Source organism: Sus scrofa, chromosome 12 (genome assembly GCF_000003025.6).
Source record: "Sus scrofa isolate TJ Tabasco breed Duroc chromosome 12, Sscrofa11.1, whole genome shotgun sequence".
Taxonomy (NCBI): Eukaryota; Metazoa; Chordata; class Mammalia; order Artiodactyla; family Suidae; genus Sus; species Sus scrofa.
Window position 1 is genome coordinate 43,061,576 of NC_010454.4, and position 27,920 is coordinate 43,089,495.

General features: G+C 42.1%; 1 protein-coding gene across 1 annotated transcript; it reads left to right on the plus strand.

Annotated features, from left to right (window-relative positions):
* On the plus strand, positions 4–27,904 carry UTP6 (UTP6, small subunit processome component). Its single transcript, XM_003131746.4, has 19 exons — positions 4–232; positions 1,819–1,903; positions 5,229–5,270; positions 5,504–5,596; positions 6,277–6,324; positions 6,790–6,853; positions 9,285–9,403; positions 10,737–10,814; positions 12,180–12,261; positions 12,587–12,668; positions 13,912–14,096; positions 14,974–15,053; positions 15,652–15,729; positions 18,475–18,654; positions 19,490–19,570; positions 20,411–20,520; positions 21,286–21,352; positions 25,062–25,134; positions 26,055–27,904. The coding sequence occupies exons 1-19, from the start codon at positions 141–143 to the stop codon at positions 26,210–26,212; spliced, it is 1,797 nt and encodes a 598-aa protein (XP_003131794.2). The 5' UTR covers positions 4–140; the 3' UTR covers positions 26,213–27,904.

A 27,920-nucleotide genomic window follows, 5' to 3' on the forward strand; every position in this document is an offset into this window, starting at 1 on the left:
AGCGGAAAAGGCGGGACCTAGGGCGCACGTTACGACCTCACGTGCGAGCGTTAAAACCGAGTCTCCGGAATAGAAGGTGGATGTTTCCTGAGCGTGTTGGCTGTGAGCGGGTCCCCTGTGGGTTGTAGAATTCCGACTTCATGGCGGAGATAATTCAGGAACGCATAGAGGATCGACTCCCCGAATTGGAACAGCTGGAGCGCATTGGACTGTTCAGTCGTGCGGAGATTAAGTGAGAGCCGAGGAAGAGAAGAAGTGGGGCGGGCAGCGGGGAGGCTGGGGCGTGTGTGTGGCGGCGGGCAGGGATGCGGGAGCACTTGGGTGGTGTTTATTTTTCCTAATATGGCAGAAACACATTTCCGGTATTTGATGATACCCAGAATTAATTTCTCATTCATTGCGTGATGATCGGACTATTTACACCCCTCCCCCCAACAAACTGACACCTCCTCTTGGAGCCAGGTCTTGGAGCTTTGAAGGTGGTGGAAAACCAGGATCTCTGCCCGGCAGGAGCTTACGGCCCTCTGTGTGGTGCGGGACACTGATATGTGAAACGTTTTGGTTATAGTGCTGTATTGTAAGTGTAGGTGCTGGTTGTAGTACAGTGTCCTGCCCAAGAGATGCGAACAGTGCCGAGGGAACCCGGGAGGAGTAGATAAATCTAAAGACTTGAAGATGGGGTCCATGTAATTCAGCTTCGTTTTCTACCCTGGGGCTTAGCCAACAAAGTGGTATATAGTTGTCATTCATTAATTTGTTAAAATTAATAGTTTTTAATGGTTTCCTGCGACTATTTCTTTGTTTTACAATGACTGCGAATGTAGTACTGTGACTATGGGAACCTTAAACATTTGTTAAAGAAACACAACATATTGTGGACTCTTCATTAATTGCTCAGTAAATATTGTTACCATTAATTTGAGATGATTATTGGTCATGCAAATCTTGCATTAAATCCTCCTGATATACACATATTGTTCATTCCTTAATTAGATACAGTGAATCTCCTCTCAGTAGCCCTTTGCTGTAATGATATAGGTAGAGACAACCTAGGTTTTGTTTTTTTTTTCCTTAAATGTTGAAAATTCAGAAGTCAGCAGAGTTTAGGAAAGAAATTTGATTGTTATTGAAATTCAAGTGGCCTGAATTTGGAGGAAAAGAAATCTTCACTAATACCACATAAAGTACCACTAATATCATTTACTTTGCTGGTGGGCATGTCAGTGGTCCTGGCAATCAATAGAGATTCTCATGAAAGGTTAAAATACATCCTGGATGCTCTTAAGAACACAGAAGTCCTGAAACTAATGTAATATTGTAAATCAACTATATATATATATATATATTTTTTTTTTTTTGTCCTTTTTTTGGCTTTTTCTGGGGCTGCTCCCGTGGCATATGGAGGTTCCCAGACTAGGGGTCGAATCGGAGCAGTAGCTGCCAGCCTACACCAGAGCCACGGCAATGCGGGATCTGAGCCAGGTCTGCAACCTACACCACAGTTCACGGCAACGCTGGATCTTTAACCCACTGAGCAAGGCCAGGGATCGAACCTGCAACCTCATGGTTCCTGGTCGGATTTGTTAACCACTGTGCCACGACGGGAACTCCAATCAACTATATTTTGATAATTATAATAAAAACATGGAAGTAATCATGTAAGAGAATATGTCCTTGCTTATTAAAGGTAATTATTTGGGAGTTACATGTTTTGGTAGGTACATGTTTAAAATATATTAAAAACGAACTTTGAAAATTCCAAAGTTATTTATCTTCTGCTCATTTCAAGTGTTACATTTTAAATGGCTTTCTCCTCAGGGCTATCATTAAGAAGGCTTCAGATCTAGAATACAAAATACAGCGAAGAACTCTTTTTAAGGAAGACTTTATCAATTATGTCCAAGTAAGTGAATAATATCACTTTTTAATTCCTTCACAAATTTAAAATCGATCATAGAATGGTGAGCTTGATGTCAGTTTTCTACAAAATTCTAGAACAGATGATTAGACAGGTAATTTTTGAATAAGATTAGAGCTAATTTTGGAATAGTGTTCTATCAAGGCTTTGGTCCTTGGTAAATTGAACTTTTTTTCCTCTTCTATTAGAGACTGCCAGTGATACAGAGTATGTAGATTTCAGCAAGAAATTTGATTCTGTCTTGTGGGGAAAAGTAAAGGAGAGTGAGTTTGAGAGTAGTTGGTTGGAAAGTTAATACTTCTGTGCCTGTAGTCTGTCACTTTAGAAAGAGGCATGTCATTCTTTAGTCCTATAAATGAATGGAAGATTTAAGTGCAGATAAAATATACATGTTAGATCAGTTTTCAGGTGGGAGAGAATAACTAATATGTTGGATAATAAAATCAGGATTCAGAAAGATGTTACGAGTCTTCTACTTTAACAGTAATAAGTATCATAAGACTAAAGGTTCTGAGAACAGGTTAAAAACAAAACAAGGGATTTCCTGATGTTGGTGCAGTGGATTAATGATCCGGCTTGTCTCTGTGAAGGCACCACTTTGATCCCTGGTCCAGCTCAGTGGGTTAAGGATCCAGTGTTGCGGCAGCTGTGGTTTAGGTCACAGTTTCAGCTCAGATTTCCATATGCCTTGGCTGTAGCTGAAAAAGAAAACAAATAAGCAGACAACCAGCTGAATAAATGGTGTGTGATACCTAGCTAAGAATCTTGTATTTGAGAAGTTCCCGTCATGGCACAGCAGAAAAGAATCCGACTAGAAACCATGAGTTTGTGGGTTCGATCCCTGACCTTGCTCAGTGGGTTAAGGATCTCGTGTTGCCAGATGTGGCTTGGATCTGGCGTAGCTGTGGTGTAGGCCTGCGGCTACAACTCCGATTGGACCCTTAGCCTGGGAACCTCCACATACTGCAAGTGTGGCCCTAAAAAGACCAAAAAGAAAAAAGAATTTTGTATTTGAAAGTGGTCCTGGAGTTCCCTTGTAGCTCAGCAAGTTAAGGGCTCGGTGTTGTCACTGCAGTGGCTCTGGTTACTACAGAGGCGTGGGTTTGATTCCTGGTCGAGGAACTTCCATGTGCCAAGGGTGCAGCCAAAAACTAACTTAAAAATAAATCCCCAGAAAGTGGTCCTAAGGCTCATAGTAGATGGTGTAACTCCAAAATGAGTCAAGAAGTAAATTACGGCGCAGCAGAAACAAACCCGACTAGGAACCATGAGGTTGCGGGTTTGATCCCTGGCCTCACTCATTGGGTTAAGGATCCGGTGTTGCCGTAAGCTGTGGTGTGGGTTGCAGACTGGCTCAGATCCTTTTTTGGTGTGGCTGTGGTGTAGGCTGGCAGCTGTAGCTCCAATTCGACCCCTAGCCTGAGAACTTCCGTATGCCGTGGGTGGGCCCTAAAAAGCAAAAATATAATCTAAGTGATTACATTAACAAAAGTAGAAAAAGTGGAACGTCAGGCAGGTTAGACTGAGGAGAGAACATTGTAAACAGTGAGCCCTCAGAAGATGTTGGTTTGAAAAAAAGTGTTTTGTACTTAGAATGACTTGAGCATTGTGTTAAGCTCAAGATGACATTTTAAGGACTTTGAGAGGTTGGTTGGAAGACAGCTAGAATGCAAACCTTGTACTAGGAGGAATCATTGAAGGAAGTAGAGATGTTTAAGGAGATTTAAGTGGCAGATACTTCACTCTGGACATATTTGAAAAACTGCGTGTGGGTTAGGTTGATTTGTTTCATTTTAGAGAGCATAACTGACATAAGTAGATTAAAAAATCCTCCTACACACACTCTTACCTGTATATACCCCCTGCCTGAACACAACCGTATGAACTTGCTATGAAATGTAAGTGGGATTTTGTAATTGATGGATTGATTGATTGTTTGCACTTGCAGCATGTGGAAGTTCCCTGGCCAGTGATTGAGTTTGAACCTGAGAGGCAACATCAGAGCCTTAACCTACTACACTGGGGTGGGGATTGAACCCAATCTGTCACAGAGGCAATACTGGAGTCTTTTTTTTTTGTTTTTTTTTTCTTTTTGGGGCCTCACTTTCGGCATACGAAAGTTCCCAGGCTAGGGGTTGAATTGGAGCTACAGCTGCTGGCCTATGCGTCAGCCATAGCAATGCCAGATCCCCAACCCACTGAGTGAGGCCAGGGATCAAACCCACATCCTCATGGATACTGGTTGGGTTCGTTTCTACTAAGCCACAGTGCGAGCTCCCCAACACTGGATCCTTAACCTGCTGTGCCACAGTTGGAATGCCTTAGTGCTCCTTTAGAGAGGAGAGGAAGGAGAGCCGGTTGGGCACCCTGTTTCAGGTAGTATGGCCCTGTTTATTTCCTTTATTTGCTGGTGGGTCAGCTAACATTTTTGAATGGTTAGTAAAAGTTTCAACAAGTTCTGCAGACTAGGAAGTTAGATTGATGTTGTAAATCTTGTAAGGTTTTAGTAATATGCTTTCCTTGTAACTAAAGTGTTTATATACTTGCTAATCTATGTATTTGTGAGTTTTGCAGATGTAAGGTGCATTTTTAGTGAATGCTAGACATTTACTGAAAATTAGGCCTGTTTTTTTGGTTTTTCCTCTTTTTGTCTTTTGGGGCTACAGCCATAGCATATAGAGGTGCCCAGGCTAGGGATCCAATTGGACCTGTAGCTGCCGGCCTACACCAGAGCCACAGCAATGCTGGATCTGAGCTGAGTCTGTGACCTACACTGCAGCTCATGGCAATGCCAGACCCTTAACCCACTGAGTGAGGCCAGGGATTGAACCTGCATCCTCATGGATGCCAGTCAGGTTCACTAACCGCTGAGCCACAATGGGAACTCTAAAAATTATGCTTTTTTTTTTTTTTTTTTTTTTTTGGTCTTTTTGCCTTTTCTAGGGCAGCTCCTGTGTCATATGGAGGTTCCCAGGCTACGGGTCTAATCGGAGCTGTAGACGCTACGCCAGAGCCACAGCAACTCGGGATCCGAGCCGAGTCTGCGACCTACACCACAGCTCACGGCAACGCCAGATCCTTAACCCACTGAGCAAGGCCAGGGATTGAACCTGCAACCTCATGGTTCCTAGTCGTATTCGTTAACCACTGAGCCATGACGGGAACTCCCCAAAATTAGGCTTTTTGATAACAAATTATCTTGTTTTATATTATTGATTTTTATTTACTTTGTGATTTTTAATGAATGGATTTCCTCTATATAAAAGGTTGTAATTTTTTTTTTCTCTTTTTCTGTGTTTTTCTTTCATAGTATGAAATTAATCTCTTGGAGCTGATCCAGAGAAGAAGAGCTGTAAGTAGATGATATTCTGAAAGTTGAAAAAAATGTGGAATTAAGTCGTATGACTGTCTGGCTAGAACTTGGCTTTGGGAGGTAGTTGGCATTAATAATTGTGTCGTGATACACTCAGTGATGTTTGTAATTGTTTGCTTTATCAGTTCTGTTTAAAGATCAAGTGGGAATGCTGCTTTGGATAAATGTGATTAAACTGAGGCTTCTTTTTTTTTTTCTTGTCCCCTTTATAGCACATTGGGTATTCATTTAAGAAGGATGAGATTGAGAATTCTATCGTACACCGGGTACAAGGTGTCTTCCGGCGTGCGTCAGCCAAGTGGAAGGTGAGTGATCAGAGTGTCCTCAGGTGTAAGGAATGTGAAGCTTTGTATTATACATGTTATGACTTCAGTATTCAAATGTGTCATTTTGGAATCTTGGGTATCTCAGGATTTATTCTAATGATAATATCATTACTTGAAACCACTTAGCAAACCATTAAGAAAAATGATTTCATTACCTTAGAGTTAGTCTGTGAGAACAATGCAGAAAACAGTGGATTTGATACATATTTAAGGATCAGAAAGTAGTCTTGGGCTTTGTTTGGATACGTCTCTAAGTATCCCAAAGACTTGGAGGTGGAAGATGAGGTTAGAGTTGGGGCAGCCTCATTAACTTGGTTTTCTTCAAGTTTGGTTTTGGGACTCGGATGAATTATGTGAAAAGTACTTTGGATTCTTGGAAGTGAGGAATTTTAGTTTGCTACCCCTGATTGAGACCATCTAAAAAATGCATTGAGCAAATTGGTGAGACCACAGATTTTGTCTTAGAGCATGGTAGGCGGGAGTGGGAGCTCAGAATGAGTTAGCTCGGTTAAGAGATCTAAGGCCTTGGTGAGAACAGCCTCATAGTCTGAGGGATGTCGTATGACACATTGGATTTTCTGAAATCTGCTTCTGTTTCTAACAAAATTAATGCAAAGGTGTCTAAATTCTGGCAACTTACTGCATTGCTTTCCTTGCAGGATGATGTTCAACTCTGGCTGTCATACGTAGTCTTCTGTAAGAAGTGGGTGAGTATTGGGCAGCCCTCTCTTAGTCCCTCTTTCCTTCTTTTGGCTTGTCTGCCTTTGAAACCTCATACTTGACAATTGAACTCCACGTTTTCTCCAAAGGTGTAGGGTTAATAAATGCACAAAGAACACAAGGAGGTTTGAACTTTATGTCAGTAGCATTAGTGTAGCCAAATGGCTCTCTAAGTGGCTTTCACATCGGTTGAAAAGAACATGGTCTTGAGGTGTGTTTGTTCAGTCAAGTTGGAAAGGTTTTTTAGATATTAAACTGTTTGTGTATACTGGCTTGGTAGAATAAAACTAGGAGTGAGTGTGTATTTGTTTATATGTCTCTAGTAATAGCAGATCTTACCTCACTGGATTTTACAGTTGGTGAGGGTATGGTACAGATCCCTTAGAGATTAATAGCAATGACTTTGTTGTGCAGGAAGTAGAATTTTTTTCTTCTTTCTTTTTTTTTTACAGGCTACCAAAGCTCAACTTAGCAAGGTATTCTCTGCCATGTTGGCCATTCATTCAAACAAGCCAGGTAATGGTGAAATCCTTGTCAGTTCCTTTTCTACCTTTTTTGTAGGCTCAAGCCACTTTGGAATTTATTTTGCTTCATAAACCTAAAAGAAGTAGTTTGAGAACTGGAGCATAGGCACTTGGCCTCAGCAGTTTTTATTTCGAAATAGCTGCCACCTAGTTCATTCCTGCCTGCCATGTACTAGTTACTGTGCCAGGTACTGTATCTGTGGACCAGAAGGATGACGTTTCTTAGTTGATGGTGAAAGAAACTCTTTGGTACTTTGAGGGGCATTCTGTTTGAAGGCAGTCAAATCTGAGGATTTCTGAAACTTAAAGAGGAAATTTATTAATATTTTACAAGATTACAAAATATTACAGATGTTACAGAAGCGATTGGCACAGAGTAGGTACTTGTTCTGTAAGAGAAAGACTTCTTGTGGAGATACTGAATGAATGGTATGTTATTAAATTTATAGTGGAGGTGCCTTAGTGTCTGTTCTCAGGTATTAGGTCTACACTACACAAGACTTAAAATCGGTTGCATTTGGCACCAGTTAATTCTGAAAGATGGAGCAAGAAAGCATTACGTATGTTTCCTCAGCAGAGTACTCTCAGCCGTTCAGAGGCTTGGCTCAGATGGGAGGGCATGAGATCATGGGAGTGAGCAGAGGAGCTACTCTGGCTTTGAAGACCTCTGGGTGGGGGTAACCTCCAGATATTGTGTCTGTGGGCTGTGCTGTTTCAGGAGTCAAAGCCCAGAGCAGTGTCTCTACATTCATAGCCCTTCTAGTCCAGACATGGTTACCAACTATGGTCATTTTTATCAAAAGTGATCTTGCCTGGCAATAGCTGACCTTTATGAAATTTCTAGGGAAATAGCCACAGGAGTTCCCATTGTGGTGCAGTGGTTAACAAATCCCACTAGGAAAACATGAGGTTTCGGGTTCGATCGCTGGCCTCACTCAGTGGGTTAAGGATCCAGCATTGCTGTGAGCTGTGGTGTAGGTCGCAGATGCAGCTTGGATCCTGCGTTGTTGCTGTGGCTCTGGTATAGACCGACGGCTACAGCTCCGATTAGACCCCTAGCCTGGGAACCTCCATATGCCGCGGGAGTGGCTCAAGAAAAGGCAAAAAGACAAAAAAAAAAAAAAAAGAGCCACAATGTTAACTCAAGATTGTGTCTCATGTAGAAGGATGAAGGTTTTTGTTTTAAAAGCCTTTATTCTCTGTACATCCAAACAAATTTACTTTTTTTTAAATGATTTTTATTTTTTCCATTATTGCTGATTTACAGTGTTCTGTCAATTTCTCCTGTACAGCAAAGTGACCCAGTCATACATATATATTCTTTTTCTCACATTATCCTCCATCATGCTCCATCACAAGTGACTGAATATAGTTCCCAGAGCTATACAGCAGGCTCTCATTGCTTTTCCACTCCAAATGCAATAGTTTGCATCTGTTAACCCCCAGACTCCCAATCCATCCCACTCCCTAAAAGTTTACTTTTAAAATTATGAGTCATTTGAAGAAAGTATCAACTATTTTAAATACAGAGAAAAGAACAAAATAATTTTATTTCATTGACCAAGATTCAATTTTTTCCCAGCATTTTGACAATTTTAAGATTTGTATGTGAGTTAACAGTGGTGTCGTCCTTAGATCTGATGAAATAGAGTAATAGGCATATAAGAACCCACGGGTGTAAACATTTACCTGTTTGTTCAAAATACTCTATGATTTTAGATGAAGCAACAGTACTTTATGGATAGCCATTAGAAACTCCCTCTCTCTATCCCTCTCCTCTTTTGGTAAGATTTAAAAAAAGATCTTTGAAGGAGTTCCTTTCATGGCTCAGTGGTTAATAAACCTGACTAGGATCCATGAGGTTGCAGGTTCGATCCCTGGCCTCGCTCAGTGGGTTAAGGATCCAGCATTGCCATGAGCTGTGGTGTAGGTCACAGATGCGGCTCGGATCTTGTGTTGCTGTGGCTGTGGCTTTGGCGTAGGCTGGCAGCTACAGCTCCGATTTGACCCCTAGCCTGGGAACCTCCACATGCCACGCGGGTGCGGCCCTAGAAAAGGCAAAAAAGACAACCAACCCCCCCCGCCCCCAAAAAAAATTGGAGCATTGGCGAGTTCCTATTGTGGCTCAGTGGGTTAAGAACCTAACTAGTAACCATGGGGATGCAGGTTCGATCCCTGGCCTCACTCATTGGGTGAAGGATCTGGCATTGCTGTGAGCTGTGGTATAGGTTGCAGATGCAGCTCAGATGTTGCTGTGGCTGCGGCTAGGCCTGCAGCTGCAGCTCCAATTTCACCTCTAGCCTGGGAGTTCCATATGCCAAAGGTGCGCCCTAAAAAAGCAAAAAAAAAAATTGGAGCATTGGTCTTTTCTTACTTGTCCTGATTACTTTACTGAAACGAAGTCTGACATTTTTCACTTACAGCTCTGTGGATTATGGCGGCCAAATGGGAAATGGAAGATCGCCTGTCTTCAGAAAGTGCAAGACAGCTGTTTCTTCGAGCTCTGCGCTTTCATCCGGAGTGCCCAAAACTTTATCAAGAAGTGAGTGTGTGTGCACATACGCTGAGCGTGATGTCTCATGTGGTCCTCTGGAGACATGTATTCTCTGTTACGTTAAAGAAGACTTCTCTTTATGGAGGCTAGGGATAATAGGGGAGCTGATGGGCAAAGGGGGTCGGGAGGGTGCTTCTTGGCCAGTGGTAGATGTCGACTTTGTTCATCTTCCAGGAGGTTAATGAGAGGTTGGAACTCCTACTTGCCGTTTGTGGTGGGGACGGATAGAGAACTGGACCCTGCCTTCTTTTAGCTGAGGGCCAGGGTTCAGCCATCCTTATACCTTTGTAAATATGTATATATGTATATATTCATTTATTTATTTTCCCTTCCCCACCCCTCCCCCCTTCCCTCCACTCCTTTTTCTCTCCTTTTGTGTCTTCTTCTTCTTTTTTTTTTTGTCTTTTTGCGTTTTCTAGGGCTGCACCCATGGCATATGGAGGTTCCTAGGCTAGAGGTTAAATCTGCTGTAGCCACTAGCCTATGCCACAGCTCACAGCAACGCTGGATCCTTAACCCACTGAGCGAAGCCAGGGATCGAACCTGCAACCTCATGGTTCCTAGTTGGATTCATTTCCACTGCACCACTACGGGAACTCCTCATCTATTCTTTTTCAGTCCTTTTTTGCTTTCTGTTGTTCAGATTGGGTAATTCCTGTTATTCAGTCTTCAAGTTCACTGATTTAAAATTCTTGTCAGATGATGCCAGCATCTGTGCCATCTTGGTGTTGGTGTCTCTTGATTGTCAGGTTGAGATTTTCTTGGTCTGACAAGTGAATTTCCATCGAATTATAGACGCTTTTGGCTATTTCATGAGACTCTGGATGTTATAAATATTCTGTTAGTAGATCAGTTCTGATGCTGGTTTGCTTCTTTACTGTTGGGTGGGGTTAGAAGGTGTTTCCCCATTGGCCTTTGTTAATTCTTTTGATGTATATGGATGAAGTTATAAGTAAAATCACTTGTGTAAACCTTCAAGATGACAAGCTTCTGTACTTCTCAGCTGGATTAAGGACTTTATAACATGTTTGTTACTTCTCTTCACCAACTTAGGGCTAGACTGTGGTTTGTTTAGCTGTGAAGGGATGTCCTAATGCTATAGCATTTTTAAGGTTTTTGATTCATGTCTTCAAATTGCTTGTCATAAGAGCATAAAATAATACCCACACCTTGTCACCCTCGGCTGGTTTCATAAGAAGTAAAATATAACACTCTTCTCAAACTTCCCCAGATGGGATACTTAAAAATGACACCTTATATGTTCCTAATTAAAAAAAATTGTCTCCAAAGATTTTCTGTTCATTATTTCTCTTCTATGTAGTACTTTAGGATGGAACTGATGCATGCTGAGAAATTGAGGAAAGAAAAGCAAGAATTTGAAACAGCCAAGATGGATGTGGTAAGATCCCAATGTGTTGTTACTTGTTAACAATATATAGTGTTTTACCTGCTTAGGAGTAAAAAAAAAAATCTTAAGAGTGCATTCTCTCTGTTTTTTTTTTTTTTTAGGGCTGCACCCGTAGCATATGGAAGTTCCTAGGCTCGGGGTTGAATTGGAGCTACAGCTGCTGGCCATAGCCGCAGCCTCAGCCACAGCCTGCCAGATCTGAGCTATGTCTGTGACCTACACCACAGCTCACAGCAACGCTGGATCCTTAACCCACTGAGTGAGGCCTGGGATCAAACCTATGTCCTCATGGATACTAGTTGGTTTCATTACTGCTGAGCCACAATGAAACTCCTAGAATATATTTTTCTTTCCAATTTAATATTTTAAAACTTTTAGATGAGTCTAGCATTGATTTAATTGAAATGGGCTTAGGAATAAAAATGGAATTTTGTGCTTTAAAAATAGACATTTGGCCTAATTGGAGTGGTCCTCAAAATTGTTACTGATGGACTAGCTAAATACTTCATGATCTCATTTATGGCTTTAATACTTTATGATTTCATTCAGTGATATATTAATGGGTTGAAGGAGCTCAAGAAAGGTTGTGAAATGTGTGGTTCCTTTTTCTTTCTTTTTTTTTTTTTTTGTCTTTTTGCCTTTTCTAGGGCTGCTCCCACAGCATATGTAGGTTCCCAGGCTAGGGGTCTAATCGGAGCTGTAGACGCCGGCCTACACCACAGCCACAGCAACACCAGATCTGAGCTGCGTCTGCAACCAACACCACAGCTCACGGCAACACCAGATCCTTAACCCACTGAGCAAGGCCAGGGACCAAACCTGCAATCTCATGGTTCCTAGTGGGATTCGTTAACCACTGCGCCATGACGGGAACTCCTTTATTTTTCTTTTTTTTAATTTTTCTTTTTATGTAATTTTTTACACGAAAATAATTTTAAAGAAGGAAGTTTGAGAATGTTAAAGCTGGAAAAGGGACTGTGCTATCATCTGTTATTGTGGTTTCCAGCTCTAAACTTTTTTATCCAAATTAAATCTTAAAAAGATGGGTAAACACGGCATGTAAAACTTAACCTAAAAAAAACAAAACAAAAAAAAAAAAACTTGACCTATTCTGGTCTAGGTGGAGAGTGAGGCCTTAAGCCGTGTGATCTTGCTACCAGTCCAGGAGCCTGAGAGAACACAGTTGGAGGATTGGTGACCTTGTTCGGTCAAGCTGCACATTTTAAAAGTGAGGGAACAGGGCCCAGAGAGGGAACCCTGATTTGCCAAAGGTTATGTGGCACAGGTAGTCTAGGATTGTCAATTTTCATCCTCGTGCACTGCCAGTTAAATTATCTTTAATATCATCCTCTTTAGGAGAATCTTGAATATTCCGAAGAAATCCTTAAGGGCGAGTTGGCACGGATCATCTACAAAAATTCTGTAAGCATAATTAAAGGTAGGTATCTTTTTTATTTTTTTGGCTTTTTAGGGCCTCACCCACGGCGTAATGGAAGTTACCAGGCTAGGGGTAGAATTAGAGCTGTAGCCACCAGCCTGTGCCAACATAATTTTTTTATGCCCTAAAGAAGCTTAAAATAAAAGTTAAAGTACTTATGCATACTCAAATATTAACAGTGACTTTGCTTATTTTGTGGGATCGTGGGTGATTTTTTTTTTTCCATTTTATCTTATTTTCCACTTTATAGGAAAAAAACTAACTAGCACTAAGTAGGAAGTGCTATTTTTGAGTCTTACTCCCTTCTCTGCTTTTTAAATTTTAGGTGCAGAATTTCATGTGTCCCTCCTTTCAATTGCACAGCTATTTGATTTTGCCAAAGATCTGCAAAGAGAAATTTATGATGAGTAAGTAAGATAGTGGCAAGGAGAAAATGTCTGTTTTGATCTTGTTATAAGGGTTTGAAGTTGTATATTTAGAAAGGGGGAAAGAAAATCCCACAGGAAATATTTGGAAGAAAGCTAAGTTTTAGGACTATCATAATAGATTTAAAAAAATGTATTTTTGGAGAAGTAGTTTGACTCCTTTTATGGCTTGCCTTGAGAAATAGTTTGCCTTTGTTCAATAATAAATATACCCTGAAGCTTATATAAAAATCTACATTCCTGCCTCCCTAGTGTGTCTTTTGTCTTTGCCCTTTTTTTTTTTTTGCTTTTTAGGGCCGTACCCTCGGCATATGGAAGTTCCCACCGGGCTAGAGGTCAAGTTGGAGATACAGCTGCTGGCCTACACCACAGCCATAGCAACAGAGAATCTGAGCCAAGTCTGTGACCTACACCACAGCTCACCGCAATGCTGGATCCTTAACCCACTGAGCAAGGCCAGGGATCGAACCCGCAACCTCATGGTTACTGGTTGGATTCGTTTCCACTGCTCCACGACGGGAATTGCTGTGTTTTGTCCTTTAGGTGAGAGTTGCCCTCATGAACGTTCATAGTTCAGTGTTGCAGCTAATCAGACGTTGTTCTTTAACACTGGTTGTATGGCTCGAGAATGTGGGCAGCCTACTTTGTGGGAACTTTAGTAGCACTCTTACTTTTCATACGTGGTAAGCTTAAACTTGGATCTCTTTGCTCTGTGGATACCTTCAGGGTTTTGGTAGAGGATTGGGCTCCCTCTATTAGAGAAAATCAGGAATCTGGATGTGATGAGGTTCTCAGGGCTTGAGATTGAGGTGTCTCGTCACACAAAGCTGCATTTTGACTTTGAGAGCAAGCATTTGTGAATGATGTTGAAGCAATCTGAAACTGACAAGCATGTGACAGCTCTGATCCATTGACAGCCTTTATAGAGGGAGAGTGAAGACATCTGGAGAGCCTGTTGGGAAATGGCTTTTGTGGTGCTGGAATTGTCTTTTTTTTTTTTGGACATAGCATGTAGTGGCTTGATGTGGGATCTCCGTTCCCAGACGATGGATGGAACCCGGGCTGCAGCAGTGAAAGCGCTGAGCCCTAACCTCTAGGCCATGAGGGACCATGGCCTGGAATTGGGTTGTCCCAGTGGGTGTCCTGGATACATTTTCAGAGTATTGGTACTATCTCTCTGAGATTCTGAGTTTCATGTCCCAGGGCTGATGCCAGTATTTTTCAGCCTGCAGGCTTTACACACAGACGACCCCCTCACTTGGGATTATGTGGCGAGGCGAGAATTAGAGATGGAGTCGCAACCAGGAGATGAGCCACCTACAACAAAACAAGCCAAAGTGGCGGAGGCCACCCGCCGGGAGGAGCGGTGCTGCGCTGTGTATGAGGAGGCGGTGAAGACTCTGCCCACAGGTGAGCCTCACCCAGCCAAGGGCCGAGGAGGAGGCATCTTTCTGAACGTAGAAACGGGCCCCGTTCACATGACCAAAATTGGGTTCTGGAACCTCTCTGTGGTAGTTTACAGTGTGCCTGGCTTTCCAGCTTGTTCTTTCTTTGGTGGTAAAAGATGGAGCATTTTTTTTTTAACTTTTTTTTTTTTTAAGACTTTTTTTTTTTAATTTATTTTAATTTTTATTTATTTTTTGTCTTTTTGCTATTTCTTGGGCCGCTCCTGCGGCATATGGAGGTTCCCAGGCTAGGGGTCCAATTGGAGCTGTAGCTGCCAGCCTACGCCAGAGCCACAGCAATGCGGGATCCGAGCCGCGTCTGCAACCTACACCACAGCTCATGGCAACGCCGGATCTTTAACCCACTGAGCAAGGGCAGGGACCGAACCCGCAACCTCATGGTTCCTAGTCAGATTCGTTAACCACTGTGCCACTACGGGAACTCCAGATGGAGCATTTTAATGACCCTCCTAAATCTCTGTAGCATTCTGTTCATTTAGTTGGAGAAATAAATGATACTTAGGAAATAATTCAGAAGATTGTTTAATCATCATTTCTTATTTATCTTTTGTTATCGATTTATTTTATGATTTTATAATATTAGAAAGTAAAGGTAGGGTATGTAATATGGAGAAAGATTTTAATTTTTATATTTATACCATTACTTGTTTTTCCCTCAATATTTGAGATGTTTGGTTGTAATCAAAGTAATTATTTTTTTCATCAAACCAGTTTAAACTCTTCCTCAGAGGAGTTTTCCTTTCAAAGAAAAGGTGTATGATGATGACTATTAAACTAAAAGAGTTGGTGATCTGATCACATACCCTTTCTGACTTTTCCAGAGGCCATGTGGAAGTGTTACCTCAACTTTTGCATGGAAAGGTTTACTAAGAAGACCAACAGCCAGCTCCTCAGAGAGAAGGTATTGACTTATGTTCTGTGGTTACGGTGGCCGGCTAGACAGTGTCTTCTGAAAGAAGAACATAGACACAGCTCTTTTGGGGTCTGGGAGAGCTTCCTCCTCCTCCTGTGAGTGACCTGTCATTCTGAAGGGCTGAGTTTGCCTTGCCCTGGTTCTGGCCACCAGGTTAGGAGGTGTATCTGCCCAAATCATTTAATCACAAGTGAAACCACTTCAGGAGTTACTGTCGTGGCTCATCGGAAATGAATCTGACTAGTATCCATGAGGACGCAGATTTGATCCCTGGCCTTGCTCAGTGGGTTAGGGTTCCAGCGTTGCTGTGAGCTATGGTGTAGATCGAAGATGGGGCTCAGATCCCACATTGCTGTGGCTGTGGTGTAGGCCGGCAGCTGTAGCTCCAATCTGACTCCTAGCCTGGGAACCTCCATATGCCGCAGGTGCAGCCCTAAAAAGACAAAATAAAACCAAAAAAACCCCAAGTGAAACCACTTCAGTCCCCCTCTCAATTCTCAGGGGTAAAACTGCTTTTGTTTCTGTCAGCGGCCAAAGGCCCGTTCTGGGATCTTTGTAGTGAACTGAGAGCTCTTTCTGATTTCAGAGGCTGGAAAGAACCATGGTTGCATTCAGGAAGGCACATGAACTCAGACTTCTACCTGAAGTCCAGTACAAGCAGTGGGTAAGGACACAGATAACTTCTGGTTGGTTCATGCTGGTGGCATGTGTTTTAATATGTGCAGTTTTATGACTAAGCTAGTTTCGAAGACTACGTTGGCTGTAGAGAGTGTTTCTATGTCGCTGTTAGTGTTTGGTGTATGCCAGAAATGAAATTCCTACCAGTAGAGGGAGGAATATTATATAATGAAAACACTCAGAACAGGGTCACAATTGGGTTTATTTTGTTTGTCCACTCCTTCATGTTTTCCTGAACCTATGCTTGGCTCAGATTAATTGTTAGTACAGTGAAGGCAAATTAGATGTCTTTCTGTGTTTTAGAAGCTGACATTCAGGTAAGAGACATATTAACCCATCCTTATACTTTGAAGTAGATAAGGATTATTATATTGAGACCAGAAAAATGTAATGTGGGAATACACAGGTCTAGCCTGGGTTTTGCCACTTAATAGGGAGGTGATGGGCAAACCACTTAACCTTTCTGAGTTTGTTTACGTGGTTTTAAAATAATGAGTGCTTCTCGTTTTTGCTACCTCACAAAGTTGTTGAGAGCATTGCATGAGAGAATGTGTTACTGTATCTAAATACCTTCTCTTTTTTTTTGCTATTTCTTTGGGCTGCTCCCAAGGCATATGGAGGTTCCCAGGCTAGGGGTCGAATCAGAGCTGTAGCCCCCCGCCTACACTAGAGCCACAGCAACGCAGGATCCAAGCCGCGTCTGCAACCTACACCACAGCTCACGGCAATGCTGGATCTTTAACCCACTGAGCAAGGGCAGGGACCGAACCCGCAACCTCATGGTGCTTAGTCGGATTCATTAACCACTGTGCCACAACGGGAACTCCTAAATACTTTCTTAGGGGAAAAGAAGGACAAAAGTCTTTGTATTTATTGAGTGCCTTTTATTTGTATAATTCTTTCCTCTTTTGATTTATTTAATTTACACAATTTTTACATATTTGCAATGAATGTCTTGCTATTTTGTAGTCTACTTTTTTTATATTAACATTTTTGGTATACTTTTTTACATAGATCTGCATCAACTACATATTTGTGTCATTATTGTATTACCCCGTGATTGGGGTACCCTTCTTCCATTATGGCATCTAACAGTGAAAACCCCTTGGCCTGGATGAGTCCAGCTGGTTATTGGAGCCTTTGGATGCTAGCGAGACACTTCCACCCTGTAAATTCCACTGGGCATGGCTGGGAGTATTGCCTTGATAGTCCTTCCATTTTTAATTTGTTTTAACATTCTCTGCTCTGGCCATTTCAGACATCCTCTCCTCCTTACTACGTTTCTGTTGCTGTCTCTCCCAGGCCTCTCCCCTTGTCACTCATTTGGTGACCTTGCCTTTGATGGGAGTCTCTCACCACACTGCCTCTCAACTTCAGATGCTTGGCTGATTGTACACCCATCCTTGCTCCAGATTATTCTGTGACTTCTCTTTGTCCTTTGGATAAAGCTGCTCAGTGTCCTTGATTTGGTGCCTGTGGTCTTTCAGCCTCGCCTGCCAGTTCTCCGGTTTACATTCCACCCCTCCAGACATGCTAAGCTTGGATTTCCTTTTGGATCCAAGCCCTCTTCTCTCCAGTCTCTTGCCCATGCTGGAGCGGGGTGCCTTCTCTTCTCCTGGGGATGTCTGCCTTCACCCGACACTTGCTTTCCCTTAAGCCTTGGCTTAGACGGGGCTTCTTTTCTGGGAGTCCTTTCTCATCACCTCCAAAGACGCTGTTGGGTGCTCCTGCTTTGTACTCCTCCTGTAGCATAGGATTCTTTTTCTGTGATGACATGTATCAAGCTGTCTTTGCTGCTAGACTGGATGAGCTGTGAGCCATAGGGAGCGTACCTGTCCTCATTATTGAATCTAGCATTTATAGTGTACAGTTAACATGCTTGTTAAATGAATAGATTATGTACTACCATTTACATGCTTTTCCACAATTTTTTAAAATTGGATCGGTTTTAGGTTTTCCTTGTTACACTAGTGTGGATACAAGCAGTTTTGAGCAGATAAGATTTCCTCCTCTTCATTTATTTGTTGGGTCATATTTGTTAAAATTCCCAAGTTTGTGGTGTGAACAGTATCATGACTCTTCAGAAAAATGGTGCTAGTTAATACTGTGCCCAGCTCTGTTTGAATGAATAAATGTGTTTCCCTACCACCCCCACAAATACTTGTTTTATTATAGGTGAACTATTTTATTAAAGTTTAACTTTAAGGAGTTCCCATAGTGGCACAGTGGAAAGGAGTCCAACTAGGAACCATGAGGTTGCAGGTTCGATCCCTGGCCTCGCTCAGTGGGTTAAGGATCTGGCGTTGCTGTGAGCTGTGATGTAGGTTGCAGACACAGCTTGGATCCTGCATTTCTGTGGCTGTGGTGTAGGCCGACAACTGTAGCTCTGATTAGACCCCTAGCCTGGGAACCTCCATATGCTGTGGGTACGGCCCTAAAAACCAAAAAAAAAAAAAAAAAAAAAGATAAATAAAAATTTAACTTTCACTCTAAATTACTTAGGCCTCTGCTTTTCACCTCTTCCCTGTTTTTTAATAGCCCTTGGGGATAGGAGCAGGGAATGGAGGAGAAATTTTGAATTATTCCCTTTGTGCCTTTTTGGCAGCTGGTGAAAGGCTTGGTGGAAAGGCTCTTGGATCTGTTGCCTCCCATGAGGTCTTGACGTGTCCCCATGTCCATAGATAGGTAGCTCTTGGTAGTTACTTTTCCAATGACCTTTTGTCTCATCCAGAGTGAGTTGTTGCTGCAGCACAACCTCTTTAAGGAAGCCCTGGAGGTGGCAGGAGCTGGGACTGAGTTGTTCCAAGACTCGGTGATGATGTGGCAGGTGAAGCTGCAGGTGCTGATTGCCTCAGAGAGCCCTGATGTAGCCATGGTTTTTGAAGAAGCCTTTGTGCGCCTGAAACCCCAGGTTTGTGAGTTGGGTCTTTGGTTTTTCATTCTGCTTGGGAAACTTTTAAGACCACAGCCAAAGCTCATTTGGAGTAGACTCGTCTGAGGAGAGCTGGCCCCAGAGTGCATTTGTGGTGATGGTTCAGGGGTCACAGGTAGAGAATTACTTCCATTTACTAGCCTATTTCTAAGTCTTTATTTGAAAGCCGACCACATTCTGTAAATTTTTCTGCTCCTATGTATACATCTCATAAGTGAGAATGCTAATAGAATATTATTTTCACATGCTTCCAAAACTTAACTGAAGCCTGATTGTAAACACACATATATTTCTAAACCTTAAAGCTTTGCAGTAAATCTTTTATACTAGTAGCAAAGAAGTATTCTAGGAGTTAAAGTGGGGGAAAATCATGAGAATGTTACTGCCCTTTTGTGTGTGCTGCGGGGACGTGAGCGAGGATCAGGTGGTTCAGCCTAGGTTAGTTAGCACTTGTGCTCTGGTCCCAGGCTGCAGAGACATGACCTGGGGAACTTGGGTCTGACGGGTTGTGGGCTGTCATTTGCTTAACTAACTAGCAGATAATTGATGATAATAACCTTAGGCAGTATTCCCCAAAAGAGGGAAAGTAGAATTAACAGGAGAATATTGTTTTGGGTGACTTGGTCAGAACGTGCTGTGTCCCAGCATACCATTCCTTCTGGGCACTGAGAACTCTGTCACAGTGAGGACAGACTGGCAGTGACTCTGAATTTCACATATTGATGATCTCAGGAGGGTCCTGTCTTTAAAGTGACTGGTTTTCAGAACCTAGCACTAAGCTGTCATTTTCTAACTTTTTTTTGTGTGTGAGTAGATTTGTTTGCCGTTGTGGATTTCTTGGGCAGAGTGGAGTGAAGGTGCCAAAAGCCAAGAAGACACTGAAGCCATCTTTAAGGTACAGGCTCCCTGTTCTAAGTCTTGGGTGTGGGAAATGAGCAAATAGATTTGCTATCTGGTTAGCTTTCAGAGGGTTATTTGTAAAGCAGGTGATCCTGGAGTTCCCGTTGCGGCGCCGTGGTTAATGAATCCGACTAGGAACCATGAAATTTCGGGCTCAATCCCTGGCCTTGTTCAGTGGGTTAATGATCTGGTGTTGCTGTGAGCTGTGGTGTAGGTCGCAGACACGGCTCGGATCCCGCGTTGCTGTGGCTCTGGCGTAGGCTGGCGTCTACAGCTCCGATTAGATCCCTAGCTTGGGAACCTCCATATGCTGCGGGAAGTGGCCCTAGAAAAGGAAAAAAGACCAAAAGAAAAAAAAAGCAGATGGTCTTTTTAAAATACTGTAGGAGTTCCCTGTTGGCTCAGTGTATTAAGGATCCAGCATTGTCACTGCTGTGACTCGGGTGGCGGGTATGGCCTGGGTTTGATCCTGGCCCTGGACTTCCTCATGCTATGAGTTCGGCTCCCAAAAGTAAATAAAAAGGAGTTCCGCTATGGCAAGATGGGATCAACGGTGTCTCTGCAGCATCAGGACACAGGTTCGATCCCTAGCCCAGCATGGTGGGTTAAAGAATCTGGTGTTGCCACAGCTGCAGCATGAGTCGAAACTGCAGCTTGGATCTGATCCCTGGCCTGGGACCTCCATTTGCTGTGGCCAAAAAAAAGAAAAAAGAAAAGAAAAAGGCAAAAAAAAAAAAAAAAAAAAGCACTGTTAATTGAGTGGCTGATGAAAAATTTGTTTTGATATCTAGACATTTCCTGATGTAGCTTGTTTCTTTATTCTTTTAAATTTTAGAAAGCTGTCTTAGCTGTCATGGGTGCTGACTCCGTCACTCTGAAGGATAAATACCTGGATTGGGCTTATCGAAGCAGTGGCTACAAAAAGGCCAGAGCTGTCTTTAAAAGGTACACACAGACATGCATAGCTGTGATGAGTCTCTCCACCCCATACTCAACCCCTCATATCTGGACTACACGTATCATAGATAGATTGAGGGATAAATCCAAGAGCCTTTTAAGTTCATACACATTGTGGAAAATTTTAAAAAGAGAGAAAGAGGTAACTAATAATTCACTGTAATCCCGTCAGCAAGATTAAAACATCCATCTTAATGTATCATTTTAAACTTTGTTTTTCGTGTGTCTGAGCTTATATTGTAATTGCATGCAGTGTACCACTTTTACTGATGAAGTTAGAACTTTTCCCTGTCAGTAATAGTTCTTCATAAACAACATTTATTAAACGTTGCATTGATGTTCAGTAGCTATATGATGTACCACCCTGGGGATGTGCTGTAACTGCTTTGCTGAACCCTTCTGCACAAATATTACTTGCCCATATTGGAAATTATTTGCTTAGAGTATATTTTTAGAAATGGAATTATTGGTATTCTTCACAAAGACCTTGAGATGGAGTAGAGAGAACTTAAGACCCTAACGGTGAGAAAGAAGAGAACAGGAAGAAAACGGGGTAGGCGTTTGGTGGTGGGGAAGAGCAAGGCGTTGGAGATGGAAAATGGTGAGCCAGCCAGTGGTCAGCTCCAGTCCCTGCGTCGAGTCCCAGCCAGGACTTAGCAGGCCACACAGCGGAGGCCCTGGCCCAGGTGTTAATACTGGGGGGATGTAAGAGGCGCTGTCACCCCGGAAGATAATGGTTCCCCTCCCTTTTAGTTTACAGGAAAGCCGACCATTTTCAGTTGATTTTTTCAGGAAGATGATCCAGTTTGAAAAGGAGCAAGTAAGTGCTCTGTCTATGCATTTCTCGTCTGGGAAGGTGGATTCGTGCTTACTAAGCTATGGAAGCATTTTATTATTTAAAAAGATCGCATTATGATACAGTGTAATTTTTCATCCCTTCCCCTACCCCCTTTTTCATAGATGGGTTTTAGGAATGGTAATCAAGCAAAGAAGAAAAAGTAAATGTCTCAAAACTAGAAAAGTCAGATATCACCTCTTAAAGGAAGCCTGCCCAGAGTTCCCATTGTGGCTCAGTGGAGAAAAATCTGACTACTATCCATGAGGTTTGAGCTCTGGCCTTGCTCCGTGGATTAAGGATCCAGCATTGCCTTTAGCTGTGGTGTAGATTGCAGAGGCGGCTTGGATCTAGCGGGGCTGTGGCTGTGGTGTAGGCCGGCAGCTGTAACTCTGATTCTGCTCCTAGCCTGGGAACCTCCATATGCCTTGGGTGTGGCCCTAAAAAGAGAAAAACAAACAAACAAACAAAAAAAACCCTCCCTGGCAAGCTGTATGAAATGCTCCTTCCCTACCTCCACAGTGCCCTGTGTCTTGTTTGGGCTTGTGAGGTAGAGTAGGCACTTAGAACTGTTTCTAGTGGGTTTTTTTTTTGTTTGTTTGTTTGTTTGTTTTTTGGTGTTTTTAGGGCCGCACCTGCGTCATGTGGAAGTTCCCAGGGTAGAGATTGAATTGGAGCTACAGCTGCCGGCCTATACCACAACGACGAGAGATCTGAGCCGAGTCTGTGACCTACACCACAGCTCACAGCAACACCAGATCTCCGACCCACTGAGTGAGGCCAGGGATTGAACCTGCAACCTCACGGATACCAGTTAGGTTTGTTACTGCTGAGACATAACGGGAACTCCAGTCATGTTATTCTTAAACGTGTAGTTTTCTTAACCGTTCCATTACATATAGGTTGTTTCCAGATTTTTAAAATTGTATTTTATTTCTTTTCAGGGCCACGCTTGTGCCATTTGGAAGTTCCTGGGATAGGGGTCGAATCAGAGCTGTAGCTGCTGGCCTATGCCATACCAACACCAGTTCTGAGCTACATCTGTGACCTACATAGCAGCTTTCGGCATCATCAGATCCTTAACCTGCTGAGTGAGGCCAGGGTCAAACCTGTTTCTTTATGGATACTATGTCAGGTTCTTAACCCACTGAGCCACAAGGGGAACTCCTGTTTCCAGATTTTTGATACTGAAAACAGTGCTGCAAACATTTGGTTTATGTAACTCTTTGAATTACTTTCTTGAGATAAATTTCTGGGACTGGCTTTTTTTGTCTTTTTTTTTTTTTTTTTTTTTTTTTTTTTTTTTTTTTTTGCTATTTCTGGGCTGCTCCTGCGGCATATGGAGGTTCCCAGGCTAGGGGTCGAATCGGAGCTGCAGCCACCGGCCTACGCCAGAGCCACAGCAACGCAGGATCCGAGCCGCGTCTGCAACCTACACCACAGCTCACGGCAACGCTGGATCCTTAACCCACTAAGCAAGCGCAGGGACCAAACCCACAACCTCATGGTTCCTAGTCGGATTCGTTAACCACTGCGCCACGACGGGAACTCCTGGGACTGGCTTTTTTTAATGGTTCTTTTTTAATGTTGCCAGGGAGTCCTCTAGAAGTTATACTTATTTATGGTGATAATCACCGGATATATGTATCAGTATACCTATTTCCTCCATACCTTTTCCAAGTATTCAGTTTTGCTTTCTTTCCTTTATTTTTAAATTAAAAAAAATTTTTTTTTGCTTTTGGAGTTCCCATTGTGGCGCAGTGGTTACCGAATCCGACTAGGAACCATGAGGTTGTGGGTTCGGTCCCTGCCCTTGCTCAGTGGGTTAACGATCCGGCGTTGCCGTGAGCTGTGGTGTAGGTCGCAGATGTGGCTCGGACCCCACCTTGCTCTGGCTCTGGCGTAGGCCAGTGACTACAGCTCCGATTAGACCCCTAGTCTGGGAACCTCCATATGCTGTGGGAGTGGCCCTAGAAAAGGCAAAAAAAAAAAAAAAAAATTTTTTTTTTGCTTTTTAGGGCCGCATGTACAGCGTATGGAAGTTCCCAGATTAGGGGTTGAATCAGAGCTGTAACTGCCCGCCTATGCCACAGCCGAAGCAGTGTGGGATCTGAGCCACATCTGCGACCTACACCACAGCTCACAGCAATACCGGCTCCTTAATCCGCTGAGTGAGGCCAGGGATCGAACCCCCATCCTCATGGATACTAATTGGATTTGTTTCTGCTGAGACACAACAGGAACTCCTGTTTTGATATTTTGATTGGTGTTGGTTATTTTTATCTGAATTTTGAAAAATTAATAATGAGGTTTAACTGTTAGGTTTTTTTTGTTGTTGTTGTTTTTTTTTGTCTCTCTCTCTTTTTTTTTTTTTTTTGTCTTTTCTAGGGCCGCTCCTGCAGCACGTGGAGGTTCCCAGGCTAGGGGTCTAATCGGAGCTTTAGCTGCCAGCCTACGCCACAGCCACAGCAACGCCAGATCTGAGCCGCGTCTGTGATCTACACCACAGCTCAGGGCAATGTCTTATCCTTGACCCACTGAGCGAGGCCAGGGATCGAACCCGCAACCTCATGGTTCCTAGTCGGATTCGGTAACCACTTAAGCCACGACGGGAACTCCCAACTGTTAAGTTCACAGTTTTGACCATTGTATGGATCAATAATTTATTCTTGTCTTACAGTATAGGAGATAATCTAGTATAGTAATTAATAACCAGGCTTTGGATTAATAACATGATAGCTATGTGCTTTGCTCAAGTCACTTAATTCTACCTTGACAGCCTCGTCTGTTTTGAGGGTGTGAGAGTTACAAGGTCAAATGGGAGGCTGGATGGAAAGGCCCTTGTACAGTTCTATGCACGTTATGAGCCCTCCACAAAGTGTGGTTCTATTTTTCATGCATGTATAAGATAGGAGGTTAGACTGGCTTTCTGTAAAATAGTATATAGTCTCAGTGAAGAGAAATTAGAATGAGAAAATAGTTATTTGACTACTCATCAAGATTTTTAAGCTGAAGATATTAATCTGCTTTGAAAATGAAACGAAGAGATTATGCATTTAAATGGAAATAGAGGTAAAGAATTAACATTTATTCACACTGAAGTTAGTGCTGGCTACTCTGCTCAATAATTAGTCAGCAGTTTAATCCTCATAGTTGCCCTAAGAGATATGGTTTTCCTTGTTTTATGAGTGAGGAAATTTGAGGGTCAGAGGGTTCAAAAAACTTGCTAAAGTTCCCACAACTAGTATTTATATATACTTTGCTTTGATATGAAAAGCTTTAAGGTGGGTATACACGGCTAATATATGTGGCAGAGCCTAGATATCCGAGGAAGAAATCCCGAGCCATAGAGAGTCGAACCTTCCCCATTTATTTAAGTCCTGCTCCTCCCTCAAGGCTTTCCCATGTCTTTTTCTATGGAGCTGCCCAGGTTCCCCCATGTGCGGATTGACCAGGCTTTTTCTACTACGGGAACCTGTGCTTTATCACTGTTTGGCATTTACATCACTGTGCCATGTCATGCATTTGATTTTTCTCTGGATAAGTTCAGAGCCAGGATGTGTTCACTTAAGCCCACCCCTCTTCCTCCTTCAGATGCCTAATAGACTGTAGCTGCTTCACAATGTGGGTGAAATTACTTTGTGACATTATAAATTGGGCTTTTGTGGCAAGCTTGTCTGATTGTTTTTGTTAGGAATCCTGCAAGATGGCCAACTTAAGAGAATATTATGAGAGGGCTTTGAGAGAATTTGGATCTGTAGATTCTGGTAAGTAAACTTCAATTATGGACTCATGAGTCTCTTTGCATGTGTGGTCTGTAACCTATCATTCTGGTTAGAAAACTGTTTCTTAACTGTTTTGGGGATTTATCTTTGAGAATAAAACTTGGCAGCCTTCCCCTTCCTCCTCCCTCCCTTTGTGCATAAATACTTGCCGACATAATTTTGCTTATAATTTCAAGTTCACAAGTCCAGGAGTCCAGGCTTTTCTCTTCAGAATTCTGCATTAGAGGGGTATTTACTTGGTTTGGTTCTCTTAAAAAAAGTGTGATAATTTGTAAGGAAAAGGTTAGTAATGCAGGTCAGGACGAAGCGGGGTGGGGATTATAGCTGTGGGGTAATGGGATACTTACTGACAGGGGATGTCATTGGCTGTGGCCACATAGTCCTCACACACTCCTGGGTGTAGGAATGTCCCAGAGAGTCTGTTTACTTAGGAACTCGAAAACTGACGTGTATCATTGTTAAACTCAGATTTTTAAAATACAAGGTTTTACAAGGTTTTAGCAGACTTTCTTTTGGTGAAATTAATAACCCAAGCAAGTTTTATTTTATTAAACATGGTGGCAAGGTTTAGTGAAGTCATTGAGGTCAGTTTCACCTTGAAGAAACTCAGCAAAATCCTCCCTCTAAAATATTTAGTGTTTTTCAGTTTGTGAAATACATAGACTGTCAGGATTAAAGTGAAGTTTTCTACTTAACAACAACAGCAGCAAAATAGCTTTGTTATACTGTAGTGTAAAGAAACTCAAGTATTGTTCCACATAGTATTCTCAGAAAATAGCAAGAGGTTAAATTTCTTAGAAATCTTGCATTGAGTTAATATTGAATAAGCTTATCTAGTAAAACCTTGTCAGTTATCTAATTGTATGTTTATAGTAACATACGTTTTTGGGTTCCTTTTAAAGATCTTTGGATGGATTACATCAAAGAAGAATTGGACCACCCCCTTGGTAGACCTGAGAATTGCGGACAGATCTATTGGCGAGCCATGAAAATGTTGCAGGGGGAGGCAGCAGAGCTGTTTGTGGCTAAACATGCTATGCATCAGGCTGGCCACTTGTGAAAAGAGGAAGAACACAGCCAACTTTGTGAAATAGTATTATGAGCCCTCTGGGAATATTCGTGTTATGTATTCATTTGTGGCTTGCTGGGGTGGCAGATAAGACACCTGTCTGATTTTGAGACATGCTTTAGTTTTGTTGATTCTTTAATTCTAGAAAAGAGAACTGCTCTTTAGTGGCCAGAGGCCCATAGTTGAGGCTAGACCTACCATAGGTCCAAAATGTTTTCCAGAATATATGGAAATCATATAACTGATATGCTTTTATTACCTCTGGTCAAACATGGGTACCTCTAATCTAGACCCATGGGATCGTTTAAAATGGAGATGAAAGTACAGTTCTCTTTGTTTGTTCTCTCCTTATCGTAAAGGTATGCATGGTATGCATTTGTTATTGAAAATATGGAGGGAATAGAATCATGTGGAGAAGAAAATAATAGCATCCTTTAATTTCATCTTCTGGACTTAAACTCAGGAATTTGATTTCTTTTATTAGAATTGTATTTATACTAATTCATTCATTCATTCATTGAATGCCCCTCATAGGCAGGAAAGAAGGGAAGCTTTGAGGGCAGGAAGTAGGGGTTGGAGGAACAGAGCTGGATGTCCTGAGTTGGTTGAAGCAGCAGAGAAGGATGCTGGGTATTGGGGGGAAAGATGTCCTTTAAGTATAGTAAGAGATTGGGGATTCCCATTGTGGCTCAGCAGGTTAAGAACTTGACTAGTATCCATGAGGATGCAGGTTTGATCCCTTGTCTTGCTCAGGGGGTTAAGGATCTGGCATTGCTGCAAGCTGCTGAAGATGCGACTTGGATCTGGTGTTGCTGTGGTATAGGCTGGCAGCTGCAGCTCTGAAATCCCTTGCCTGGGAATGTCTATATGCTGAAGGTGTGACAGTTAAACAAGAAAAACGAACATTAAGAGATTATTAAAAAAGTATATTCTGTCTCTGGGACTGATATGAAGAGGTGTTTACATTGGGGAGGCCTGGCAACAAAAAAAAGTCAGGGGTAGGGAGTAGATTAGAAAGAGAAGGGTTTTCAGAGGCGAGGATAGAGGATGGCTTGGAGCAGAGAAGAGCATTCTGGGCGCGGAGGAGGCAGTTGTTTGACTTGTATCTCCTTTAACATGATGTCATTGGGCGAAGTATTACTTAATGTTGTGTTTCACTTAATATTATGTTTTTTTCCCCCATATCATTAAATAACCTTAAAAATTTTTAGTGAATTTATAACATTCCATTGTATAGATGAGCCATGACTTATTTTACTGATCTCTTATGGTTGGATCTTGTCATTTCTAATTTTTCTTAGAAATGCTGTTGGTGAAGATTCTTATCAATCTTTGTTCATATCCCTGGTTATTGCCTTAGAAGACTAACATCTGAAAATAGAATTACTGTATTAAAGGATTTAACTATTTTAAAGAACATGGATATGTACTGTCACTTTGCTTTGTATGAAAATACTTTGGAGCACTGTGTGAAAAGTCAACACCCTTACCTGCTGTTGATATTATATTTCTTATATTTCCCATTTTAATAGATGTAAAGGGGTGTAGGTCATTGTTTTATTGTGTATTTCTTTGATATTAGTGTAGTTACTGTGTTTTTTTCTGGTACTCTTTTCATGTTTGACTATTTTTTGAATTTTTTTAAACTAATTTATAAAGAATTTTTTATGTATGAGGAATGCTAATCTTAAGTTTGTCT

Coding starts and splice junctions, on each gene's coding strand:
- UTP6 (XM_003131746.4), top strand. CDS start 141: ATGGCGGAGATAATTCAGGAACGCATAGAGGATCGACTCCCCGAATTG. Junction 233..1,818: donor TTCAGTCGTGCGGAGATTAA/GTGAGAGCCGAG, acceptor CTTTCTCCTCAG/GGCTATCATTAAGAAGGCTT. Junction 18,655..19,489: donor TTGTGCGCCTGAAACCCCAG/GTTTGTGAGTTG, acceptor GTGTGTGAGTAG/ATTTGTTTGCCGTTGTGGAT.